The 12943-nt window shown below is 43.4% G+C and overlaps 1 protein-coding gene and 1 long non-coding RNA gene across 2 annotated transcripts; both read right to left on the minus strand.

Moving 5' to 3' along the window:
* Positions 1 to 1831: 1831 nt before the first annotated feature.
* Positions 1832 to 4467, minus strand: LOC119721733. Its single transcript, XR_005270294.1, has 3 exons — positions 4453 to 4467; positions 3463 to 3617; positions 1832 to 1891 (listed from the first exon to the last, which is right to left on the minus strand). It is a non-coding gene; the product is annotated as an uncharacterized LOC119721733 (long non-coding RNA).
* A 1542-nt stretch (positions 4468 to 6009) lies between these two features.
* LOC119721742 (rhombotin-2-like) lies at positions 6010 to 12019 on the minus strand. Its single transcript, XM_038191710.1, has 3 exons — positions 11549 to 12019; positions 8628 to 8843; positions 6010 to 7252 (listed from the first exon to the last, which is right to left on the minus strand). The coding sequence occupies exons 1-3, from the start codon at positions 11665 to 11667 to the stop codon at positions 7063 to 7065; spliced, it is 525 nt and encodes a 174-aa protein (XP_038047638.1). The 5' UTR covers positions 11668 to 12019; the 3' UTR covers positions 6010 to 7062.
* Positions 12020 to 12943: the final 924 nt, after the last annotated feature.

The following is a 12943-nucleotide window of genomic DNA, read 5'->3' on the forward strand; positions in this document are numbered from 1 at the left end:
AACCAAGCAGTACGTATTTCATGGAGTCGAAATTTCACACTACAACGGTTTAATAATGCACTAGCGGGATGCCGCGCTTCGCGCGGCACCCGCTAGATGGGTGGAGTTGACTGTTTCGTAATAATTACTGTATACAGTGAAATCTCGATAGTAACTCCAATAACTCCAAACAACTGTTAAGTCAAATAAAGAATCAGACGCTCTGCTGCACGCGAGCCTATTTGGGCTCGCCATCAGTCTCACCTAAGTTGTATTTGCGTTTAGCAACGTGCGCGCACATAACATTTCCTGTGGAGATTGTGCGAGGGTCCAGGACATATTGTCAATATAGGGGAGGGGCTAGTTAGGGTGAAAGGTGCTAGTCGGAACGCCCAATTTCCGTACAACCCGTCAACCATGTCACAAATATTTCCGGGGATGGGGAGAAATATATCCTGGGACGGGGAGAAATGGTTTTTGTTATAGAGGGGAGATGGTGATATTGAAATCGCTGATATTGTGGAGGTTTATGTTTGTGCTGGGATTCATACCGTTTAAATGTTGTTTTAAATTGCGCACCGATTAGGAAGGTCTTGCTGTCAACAGTTGAATGAAATTAAGTATTTATTGCCGACCGATTGTCTCATGCAATGTCTCATTACATGTATATAAAGCTCATAACTAATGTTGTGCTGGAATATTGTCCAGTCAAATTGAACATTGATTTTTCAAGGTGCCAAACCATAAAGGACGTATACACCAACTGTACAATTAGGTAGTTTAGATGAAACGCGGTTTGATCTTGACCTTTACAACGTCGTATTCATAGTTCTCACTACAGAGGAGAGGAGGAGGAAGCCAGTGGGGATGGGGGTTGGATATTGTGTGGCCTATTTACATGGGCGTCGCCAGGATTTGTTTTCTAGAGGGGGCAAAACATATTTTTGCCAAAAAAATGCCTGTTTTTCTCAACACATTCTCCATTTATCAGTTTTAGAGAAGGGCAGGGACATTTAGCCCCCCAACTCATTAAATTTAAAATTGAACTCATTTTTTCCCCTTCTTTTTTCTTTTTTTTTTGCTTTGGGGGGGGGGGGGGGGCAAGTGCCCCCCTTGCCCCCCCCCCCCCCTTGCGACGCCCATGCCTACTTATGTTACACCTGTGAATGGTCACTTATATTTCCGGGGAAGTGGGCAACAATTTATATTCGTTATGGTGAAGGGGGTGTTTTTTATGTATTAAGTAGTAGTTAATGTCATTATAACAGTTCGTGTTTTTATTGTGGTGATGGGGTTGTAGAGCAAAGTATTGTAACACGTTTATTTGCAGAAGAGAGTAAAACTATAAGAAAGGACATATTGGAGTTTTGCATAATTATGTCAAGCACCACATGTTAAATGTATTTATTACAAAACTGTGAAAATGAAATCAGGTACAATGCACACACAAATTTTTTAGTAATAATGTATTTGCATTCAATACAGGGTAGTACTTTGACAAAACTCAGTGGATATAATTGTAGCAAATTTTCGGAGCGATTTTCGTAAGGGACGTCGGTCCAGGCTTGTTTAGCATAGGCAAAAACATTCCATGAAAGACTTTCAAGCGAGACGGGTAATCATTCCATAATTATTCTTGGATACAACTAAGCCAAGGATATAACTTTAAAAAAGGATGGACATAAAACAGCAGAAAAGAGTGATTATTTTTGCACTATTTCATTTACATGACTTCTAAATAATAAAATTATGGCTAGAAGAAAAATGTGTTTTGAATGGGTAAAGAGAAAAAGCACGTCACGTCTTCGTCTTGAGTCGAGATTCTTGCTTTGGGAACTGGTTGAAGCATGCACTGGAGCATGCTTGGAGCATGGTTGGAGCTGGTCATGTGATGTGGGTGTCATCGGGAGTCCTGTGTAAAGGAGTAACAAAGAAAACTTGTAAAAAAATACATCGGCTAACAATAGCTACAAATAAATTGTTCCTGCGCGGTTTGTGCCTTACGATTCTGCGCGCCGTGCGTGCTCACGGGTGTCGGACGCTTCGCCCCATTTCCACGTCGCCCCATGTCACTTCGCCCCTAACCACTTCGCCCCATCCCCACTTCGCCCCATCTCCGCTTCGCCCCATCTCCGCTTCGCCCCATCCCCACTTCGCCCCATCCCCACATCGCCCCATCTCCGCTTCGCCCCATCCCCACTTCGCCCCATCCCCGCTTCGCCCCATCCCCACTTCGCCCCATCCCCACATCGCCCCATCTCCGCTTCGCCCCATCCCCACTTCGCCCCATCCCCGCTTCGCCCCATCCCCGCTTCGCCCCATCCCCGCTTCGCCCCATCCCCACTTCGCCCCATGTAGTATAAAAAAGGAAAGGCTAGGGGTGCAGACCAAATAAACTGCCAAAGACCCCAGATAATAAATGCTCCCAATTCTAGAAACTCAGGAAAAATACAAACTCTCTGATGAGGTGCTCGAGACACAGATGAGAAATGATGGCTTAAATAAAATCATCAGCCGCTGGATTCAAAAGAATCCCGTAGGTATGGGTCAGTGAGTTCAAAGGAACTCACTGCCTTGAGGAAAATGTTCCGTCAAAATTTGTCTGATATGTGAGACTTACAACTTCATTGATGAGATTGGTTCCTCCAAGAGTGAAATTAGGATGTCAAAGGTATTGTCGTTCTCAGATAAGTGGGAGACGGGTTGGTATAGCCGGGTTGGGAACAAAGTTGGATCTTTTACTTCAAGCTTTTTTCTCGGTAGGGGAGAGCCTAGCTTGAGAGGTTGGTTATGAATTGTTCATTTGGTGATGGGCTAATTCTTTCCGTTGGTTAGCAATTAGTGAATCTATTGAAATAGTTTTTTTTTAAGCCAAAAAAATAGATGAGATTTTTTTTTTTACATGTAACGGCTGGGGCGAAGTGGGGATGGGGCGAAGTGGGGATGGGGCGAAGTGGGGATGGGGCGAAGTGGGGATGGGGCGATGTGGGGATGGGGCGAAGTGGGGATGGGGCGAAGTGGTTAGGGGCGAAGTGACATGGGGCGACGTGGAAATGGGGCGAAGTGTCCGACATTCGTGCTCACAGCACATCGCGCAGAAATCGCCATCTTTATTTTCGGGTTGCGTGTTTTCGCTGTGCTGTCATCGTAATTTCCCCCCCCCCAAAAAAAATTTCTCTAAAAAAAAAATCAAAACCCGGCCCTCTATCTATGACATACCTGTTTATTGAGAATGTCTCCACCTATTTTGGTCGGGCTTTTTTAAAGTGGATTTTGTTCCCTATAGGAACCGGGCCCTTCTACTAAATACTACACGATCGCCATGTCCGAGGCCCACGCGATTGGGTCACACTTTTCACAAACAACAATTGTCATTGCCAGCAGTGGTGTTCGAAAGAATACTTATAATCCTTTGCCAGAGGTGTTCGAAAGAATTACTACTAACTATAATCTATAATGTGTCATAGCACAAACCGGACTTACCATTGAAAGAGAAAATTGTAGCATAATCAATGCATCAAACGACCATCAAACGAAGCTAGTAGTGCTGAGAAAATGTGGGGCAAGCATGCCTTCAGCTTTGCATGTTGCATGGAATACCGTTGCATGCGCTGCAGCGCATGCTCCTCTATACGGTCCTACTAAAGCGCGTCAACAAGCGTCAACAAGCGTCAACAAGCGTCAACAAGTTTTAGTAGTCGTTAAGTGCGCGTCAACAAATTATGTATAGGCTTTTGAACAACAAAAACAGCTTTATATGGTAGAAAACGCAATAATGAACATCTTCTGCATATCAATTAAAGTTAAAATTATTTAAAAAGTGGTTTTCCAGCGCGAAATCTACGACGGGTTTTTCGGTTTAGTATTGGCCGCCATCTTGTTTGAGATCTACATACTACGCATGCGTGGAGTGTACCATTTACGCATAGGGGTTTCTTCGTATGATCAATCAAAGCGCCCTCTGTTGCCGAAAATATTCAATTCTAGAAATTCGGAAAACTATTTTTTTTTTCAATTATAAATTATGCAAAACCTGGTCACGGTACTTGGCTAATTATTTGAAAAATATGCCTACTGACACTGATCACAATGTCTGCCAAAAAATCCCAATGCAAAAACCAAACGAGGTATTGCAAATGGTATCGTATAAAGAAACCCCTATGCGTGAATGGTACACTCCACGCATGCGTAGTATGTAGATCTCAAACAAGATGGCGGCCAATACTAAACCGAAAAACCCGTCGTAGATTTCGCGCTGGAAAACCACTTTTTAAGTAATTTTAACTTTAATTGATATGCAGAAGATGTTCATTATTGCTTTTTCTACCATATAAAGCTGTTTTTATTGTTCAAAGGCCTATACAAAATTTGTTGACGCGCACTTAACGACTACTAAAACTTGTTGACGCTTGTTGACGCTTGTTGACGCTTGTTGACGCGCTTTAGTAGGACCCCCTCTATACGAACGTATACGTATACGTGGCACGACAGGTGTAGCGTGAATATCCGACTCCATGAAATGTGGACTCATTGGTAGTCCTGCGCACGCGTGAGTACGATACTGTGCTATTTTTAGGATCATTTTGGGAGAGTGACCTGTCACGTACGTGCGAGGGATCAACCAATAATAGGGAAATAGGGGTCCGATTTTCATAGGAGTCGAATTTTCACGTGACACCGGCCCGTACGCAAGATGGCGGCCGGCTCAATGGGGAAAGGAATTCTGGGAAATATGGGGCGAAAATAGCCGGGCCCCGTTCCGCATCCCCCGCAGCCAACAGGCGCGATGGGGACGGGAGACCGGTCGGGAAAATGGCAGCGCCCCCGAATCATTTTCGTGATTGTAGTATAGATGATAAAGATCATTACCATGTTGCGGCCATCTTGATTTTTTTCCCATTCAAATCAACATAACCAAATCGAGGCTGGAAGGAAAAAATAGTCTGGTTCCTTTTAGCACAAAAACCATTATCATTCAGTACTGTTATTGGACACAGGGAACATGACTGAAATGGTGGCAGCATGATAAAGGTCTATTGTGTCAGTGACAGAATGCATTTCTGTTGCCATGATATAAAGACGAATCCGGGTAAGGGCAACCTTGTCCCCAGTGCTTACTTTATTTCCAACACGGTTTCCAATAGTAAACCCTGGATAGGAAACTTTCTTCCTGTATCCTGATTCGATATCGCAATTGGCTAGTAATGGATTTTTATCGTGTACTTGGTGTTGTTATTCACAACGTGCAGTACGTGTTTTCGCAATCATTCGTCCACGCCTTCTCGAAAATATTAATTTCCTTTCCAATGTGTTAATATTAACGTGAAATGTGATACTGCATATTGTTTCGTTAAGATCGTAACAGTTTAATTGAATAAAAATCGTGTTTTCGTAACTCACGCCATGCTCGCGCTGCTACGAATTGACTCTGTTTTTACCCCAGACACCGCATACAAAAACAAACGCTAATGTAACGCACTTGCAGGCACCAGACTATTCCTCATTTGCATACGTGTTCAAAAATCTTGCACATGCAAATGATCCAATACCAGGGTGAGAGAGCAGGTAGTGATGGGCGCGTACTGCTCGACACCATGGGGACGAGGTTGGGGTAAGTGATCACTGTACATTCACAAGGCCCCCATCAATGGAGAAACCATTGTGCATGCTATTGTACAAAGCCACTGCCCCGTGAGGGATTATCTGAACAATAGCTAGCACAACGCTTTCGCCAAAAGGGGGCCTCCGTGATAGAATTCATCCTGCACTATGTAACCTATGAGCCAATGCCTGAAAAACTGAGTTTTTCCCCCCAAAAAGACGAAAAACGCCCATAAAAACCATAAGAAATATGTTCAGAATTATGCTAATTTCTGTGTTAATTTTTGCACGTCCATGAAAATTAAAAGGAAATGCGTAAAAGACGCTAGAAATGGAGCAACAATGATGAAGAGATAAAATATACATAACGTAGATGAGAAAATATATTGGTGTTTTATCTTTACAAATTCACTGCCGAGACGCTTGGTCTCGGCTCAAGGATGCAGGCACTTTCAGTTTATTTCCGTAAAATGACGCATGATGATTTATCGACATTTACCAAACAAAGCTCATCAAAAGTTCATTAGTTTGTAATTTTAATTAATCAATGGCCCATTTGGATTATTGTCTCTCCTCATCCACGAACTAATTTTGAGGGAAAACAAATCTTATTAGTGATAAAGCTTTTCCACTCCAGTCCCCCGAAAGGGAACGTTTCTTTTCGCGAAGAAAAGTCTGTTGTATTAAAAAATATATTGATCAACAGCCTCATTGGCCTATCTCTAGTGTAGCAAGATCTTCTGACCAAAAAGATGAGCCCTTGTATCACATGCGGTCGACAGCTTATTCATGGCAAGAGTTGATTGGTTAATGCAATCGTTCTGAATGATTGACCAATGACTGTTTAGCTTCTATATGGCCAGTGTGTAACCAATCAGTGAATGTTTTCCTGAGCGCAAATCGTGCCGCCAAACTAGATGGGAGGCCATTAAAGTTTGCACCACGTAGCAAGCTTCCGATTGGTTCACTGGAGGATCGACCAAGGGTTAAATGTGCAATTTTATTGGTTCAGTTCACAGGTAGTTCTCGTTATTGCCACCGTCATCCAATCACAGTGGTCCATCCAATCCAGGGCTTTTCCTGATTGGTTCAGTTCGCTACGTTATTGCCACCGTCCACCAATCAAAGCAGTTCACCCAAAGTCCTCCAAAAAAAGTCCTATCAAAGCGTCTCCCGATTGGTTCAGTTCGTTCGTCCTCATTATTATCACAGCCTCCAATCACAGCAGTCCACCCGTGGCATGCGTCTCCTGATTGGTTCACTTTGTTCAAGAGTCCACATTATTGAAACCGTCCTCCAATAACAGAAGCCCGTCTAGTTCTACGTGGCTTCTGATTGGTTCATCCATCAGTGGTCCTGCAGACCGGCCCGTCCTATGCGTCTCCCGATTGGTTCACTTTGCTCAAGAATCCTCATTGTTGATACCGTCCTCCAATCACAGAAGCTGATCTAGTTCTACCCGTCTTCTGATTGGTTCATCCATCAGTGGTCCTCGCAGACGATGTTGGCGCCCATCAGGTAATACTTGTCTCCCACGCAGAAGTGTTTCTCGCACTGCGAGCACTTGAAGCACTCGAGGTGGAAGACTCGGCCGGGGGCCACCGTCATGACCATTTCGTAGGCCGGTATGGACCGGTTACAGGCGGAGCAGACACCGCTGGGCGCGAACAACCTGCAAAAGAGCGAGAAAAGGCGAGATAATGTGAGAATAGAACTTCCGTAAGCAGTTACTTTTTAGCATTTTTCAGAAACGTAATTTGAAGGGAAGACTTCCGTAAATATCCTTGATGTACCAATTTTTGAGTGTAAGTGGGTGTAAGGATTTATTTGAAGCAAAAGAAAAACACCGACGTAGCTTTCGGTTTCCAATTTTTTGGGCTGGCGGTGGACACGTACCGCACACACAACAAATCAACTGGTTGCGTAGTACTAATCTGCGCTTGTGCGTCGCTACAAGGTCAAACCTCGAAAACCTGATGCCTCGAAAACAGGTACACGGACGATAGTGTTTTTTTCATTGCTGGGTAAGATCAATCGCGAGAATAATACCGCTTCCGTAAACTTTTGCATTTTCGGAAGCTGGGCGGAAAAAAACTGAGATAATGAGACACAGAATAATACATCACTTCTATAATAGCAGTCAGAGCAATTTTCACTTGGTGATGCGCGAGAAAAAGCGAGATAATAAGGAAATAAAACTGCGTATAAATATTTAGCTTCCATACAGTCAATACGTTTTAGTGCTGGGCGAGAAACAGCGAGATTTAGAGAATGTAAATTTATTCCTTCCTTGAAAGTGCAGCCTCATAATGTATGAGGATAAACACATGTCAGAAACACCGGGGCGAACCCCATCTCTTAGCGATGAGTGTCACTGGGTTCTGTTAGGTGCATTGTACAACGCACGGGACCTACGGCTTAACGTCCCATCCGAAGGACGAAGCAATAATGGTTAAGTGTCTTGCTTAAGGACACAAGTGTCAAGACCGGGACTCGAACTCACACTCTGCTGATCAGAAACACAAGAGCTTGTAAGTAAAGGGGACGAACCTGTGTTCACAGGAACGGAGTGCCCATCTCTCTTTCTTTAGCGATTACAATGGGCCAGACTCTTTATGCTGCTGTGTGGGGATCGCCACACCTCCTCCACAGCGAGTCTGTTACCTTCCCAGCATTGAATAATGCCGGTACCCATTTAACACCTGGGTTGAGAGGAGTAATTGAGGTAAAGAGCCTCACTCAAGGGCACAACACGCATGACAACGGTGGGGCTCGAACCCACAACCTTACAATCATGAATCCTGTGCTCAACCTCTAACCACACGTGCCCAGTTAGAGCTCGAGTCCGGTGCTCTTCGCCGCTCGGCCATGACACTCCACATTGGGAGCAACAAGAAGGTTTGAAATGTTTTGAGTTTGGAAACATTTCTAAGAACGAGTTAATTGAACTGGGGTGGGGTGACCACCAACTACCGACAGACCACCAGGGCAGCCAGGATGTTTTCCCTCAATGAAAAAGCTAGAGATTCGAAAGAGAAGACCCATACCTGAGGTAGTCCCTCTTGCAGAGTTTCCGGCCCATCTTGGTGTACATGTAGCAGTCCACTTCTCCCAGCCGGCACTGGCACAGCTCACAGGTCAGGCAGTCCTCATGCCAGTACCGGTCCATGGCCCGCAGGAAATAGCGGTCCCGTATGGACTCGCTGCAGCCTGAGCATTCCAGAAACGACGGGTGAACGTTCAGGACTTCGTCTACCGTTTCCCTGATGAGAGAAAATAAGCAGAGTTAGGGTTGTGTGATCAGTGGATCAGCCTGAACGTTCCGGAAACGACGGGTGGACGTTCAGGACTTCGTCTACAGTCTCCCTGGTGGATGAAACTAGGAAATGTTAGGGTCTGTGTCTAGTGATCAGTGGATCAGCCTGGGCAATTCAGAAACAATGGGTGGACGTTTAGGACTTCGTCTACCGTGTCCCTGATAAGAGAAAGGACAGATATGTTTGTGGTTTATTTCTAAATTCTAGTGACCAGTGGGCCATGGTCAGTCCCTCCATGGTCAGCCTGAGCATTCCAGAAACGATGGCTGGACATGAAAAACGAGGTTTTAGACCACGTCATATCAGACGTCATGGTTAATAGTGTTGTACTCGAGAACTTTCGAGACCTTATTATTTCCAAACCAACACCAAACCCATAAAATGACATTTTTAAGGGAAACAAGGGAAATGTGCCTACTGATATTCTTGAGTCAAACCGGTGCAACTGTATTTTTTTCAGAGTCAGGATCATCGTTTCGAGACCATTTTGAGTTCCCATTTTCACATAAAACAGTGATTTTTACATTCAAAATTAACATACAAAAAAAAGGCCAACTGTGTTGTATATATATGTTCGAAAGGAAGTACTGCGAGTCTTTTCTCATTCAACTGGACTTGGCTCACTGACGTTCCACTAAAAAGCATTATGGCATGCAGTTGCAACAAAATGTGTACAGAAGGTTTTCTATGAGCGCATTTTGATTCTGTCTTTAAAGAAAATCCGAGATCACGCACAGGCAGTGTACGAACAAACCGGCCGCCATCAGTAACAAAAAAACCGAAGACCAAGAGTTGCATTTTTCAGGAAGTCCCCACGGAGAAACGTTACTTCTTTTTTGTTTAGCCTTGAAGCTGTCGCGTGCGCAAGACAAGTGTCTCCACTGTTTATCAGCGCGACACACATGTTGTAATCCGTTACAAGAAAAATACCGCATGCTGCTGTTGGGGACGTTAAGTGCGAAGAACCAAAAATAGATAGACCACGTAATATCAGTGTTGCTTTTGGAAGGAAAAGCAGACGAAAGTGGACTTTCTACTCAGCTAGTGAGGCAGTGACCGAGTAAACATGTCCCATGATAAGACGTTTGTTAAACTTTGTTGATAAGTTAACTTTCCTGATAGGGCTACAAAATACGGTTATCTAGTGTTATTTACTTGCAGTTGCAGCATGCTACTTCATCCATAGAGCATGCCGTAGCCAAGTTTATGTTGCGAGTCATCAAACGTCTGTTATTTTCTCGCCGGAAGTACACGGACATCTGTACAATTGTGTCAGGGTCAAAACTCATGTCTAATTCTACGTGAGGGATTCCAACAGATGTCGTTCTAGTTTCGTTGCTGTGAATTATATTACCATGGTACTACGCCATTAACAAACCACGAGATGCAGAAATGCGATCGGAACCTTTGCATGGGGCATAGCATTCTGCATGGAGGAAGGTATAAGTTGTGGCAGTTCTAGCATAATGTGAAAAAGCGATAACTAACTTTAAAATAACGGATAAGGCATTTCTGTAAGAACCATACCAAATAATGAATAATGAATAATACCATATAAGAACCATACCATGGAGCTAGAATCATACAGATGTTAACTATAGGTGTTACCGTCACTAATAAAGGGCTGAGCGTTATCGATAGGGGAATGTCCGCCACGTGATCTTTGGTGCGCTTTTATGAATGATTATGAGTGCAACGGTAAGAATAATTTTATGAGGTGGCAAATAGAATGTTCCATTCCACGAGGCGAATGGAACATTCCATCTGTCACCGAGTGAAATTATTCTTTCCATTGCACGAATGTGAAGCATTTATTATAAGTTTTATCCAAACCTGAATAAATTCTCGTTATCTGATTGGTCAGAGCCGCCAATAGTGTGACCGTGCAAGGGAACTTCTATTCACCGTGGAATAGAACTTTTTTGCGGTGCGGGCAGGTTGTGGGTTGGGACGAATAATTCAATGACACGTGATCATTACTGATCTATCAATCAGGTGACGGGGATTATTCAGGCGTTGGGTAATACAAACTATCCGAATCACTGTCCCAAGTTTAGAAAGTGTGGTGTACAAAATCTACTATAGTATGAAATTTTCGTCCAATATACTTGTTGGGGAAAAATGTCGTGCAATTTGGGATTATGCCAAGAAAAAAAAGGAAGAACAGGTGACCTCGTTAATAAAGGCAGCCCATGACACGTGACAACATCAATCATATCAGTCAATGTAAATCCCAAGGTCTGCAAATACTTGTGACAGGTAATGGTTGTAGCATGATAAACAACCACCTAAGCGTAGCTACATTGTTCCGGTTGAATATAAATATTTCATAAAATATAACAAACGCAGTTCTACGCTGTCTTTGGGCGAGTGGGTTTGGTTGAAGTTTCGCTAACAAGTAACATTCTTGAGAAAATGACGATTTTTTTTCCGTAAAGATGCGCTGAGCTGAGCTCTCGGTGGACTTAACATGCCAAACTAGTTGAGAATTCAACCTGTTATTTGGGTGATTTCGGCTCATTTTAAACACTTCTTACACGAGTGCTGACAGTCACAATAGGCGTACGTGCATGTACACGACACATGCATAGCTATGGCAGACAATTTTTTTACTGAAATTATTATCAAAACAGGAGGATTATTTTTCTTACCCGTTCGGGTCAATCTGCTGTCCCCCTTCGTGATCCTTTGACGTCACCCTGGTTACCACGGCAGCATGCGCGCGCATCAGATCTCCCACGGTGGCGTCCATCTTGTCACCGGAAGTCATGGCCGCCAAGGGATCTTCAAATCTCTCTTCTTAAAGTCCAGTTTTGTTTTGTTTTGCTTTTTCCTTATAAATGTGGGAATCAAGTCTTATTACAGATGAAGGCTCTTTTTGGAAAGAAATGTTTCCATGTTTTACGATCGGTGACACTTTTGAAGAACTTCAGTTTATTTCATTTGCTATTAAGACTTAGGCTAAATGATTTGTAAATGATTTACAAATTTCTACTAAAATAAGATTCTAACAACATTCTTCCAAGGTCTATAAAAGTGAGGTTTCAACCAAAAGGGCAACAGGCATGTACTTGCAAATATGTTAAAGGCAATCTTTGCTGATTTTGACGAAGAATTTGGGGAACTATTTTTGCAAAAACAATTTCTTCACAAGACCAAGCTCCAATAGTCGGTGAAGACACATGGGCCGTTCCCGCATGGAATCTAGTACACGATGTGGGAAGAATGAAAGAAAACTGACAGTTTAATATCTCAAGTTCAAGCCAACAACCATCCTTCCTGATTCACATGTATACGGTTCAATGTTTGGGAAGGGGGAGTAGGGTGGTGGGAGGGGGTGTTGTGAACAGGTGGCTGTGGGGCAATTAATCATAAGCGCAAACACCTGCTATGCTCGGTCTAGGGTATACGGGGCATTATTCTCCCACATAAACATTTTGAAATGCAGATGCTTTCCTTTACATTTTAGTGCACTTTCTTGGACCATTTAGGGATTTATTCATTAAGGAGAAACTACCATTTAACAGTCCTGTAGCATGGAGCTCCAAGCTCGACATTGTGTTGTGATATAATTAGATTTAATATTCATATTACAGCTAGATCATTTAGCATGTTTAGACCCAACCCAAAACGCGAATGAACGGGAAGCTACAAAACTCAACAAGGTTGAAAAACAAACATGATTATAAAGGGGAGACAGGTAGGCACAAGGCTGTCTATTCAAAATGACAAAAAAACCAATAACTTAGTTCAGAGTTAGGGTGACTTCAAATTCAAAGCAGGGGTGGAGCAACGCGGGGGGGGGGTTCCGAGTCGGGCATGGTCCGTAATTAATATTGAACGTGATACGAATTATGCTCTTTACTAATAACGGTAATACATTAGTTCTACCGTGGAGGGTTCTACAATTAACAACACCAACATTCGAGGACGAATTGAATTCACGCAGACACTGATCGCCTGTTTTGAGAAGTCCACGTGCAGTCGTGGACTGACACTGAACACACAACAACAACATGAACACTGAATGTAAAAACTGTTAGGGA

The sequence above is a fragment of the Patiria miniata genome, unplaced genomic scaffold (genome assembly GCF_015706575.1).
Source record: "Patiria miniata isolate m_02_andy unplaced genomic scaffold, ASM1570657v1 HiC_scaffold_1, whole genome shotgun sequence".
NCBI lineage: Eukaryota > Metazoa > Echinodermata > Asteroidea > Valvatida > Asterinidae > Patiria > Patiria miniata.

Coding starts and splice junctions, on each gene's coding strand:
- LOC119721742 (XM_038191710.1), bottom strand. CDS start 11,667: ATGACTTCCGGTGACAAGATGGACGCCACCGTGGGAGATCTGATGCGC. Junction 8,844..11,548: donor CAGCAGATTGACCCGAACGG/GTAAGAAAAATA, acceptor TTCTCTCATCAG/GGAAACGGTAGACGAAGTCC. Junction 7,253..8,627: donor TGCAAGAGGGACTACCTCAG/GTATGGGTCTTC, acceptor GCTCTTTTGCAG/GTTGTTCGCGCCCAGCGGTG.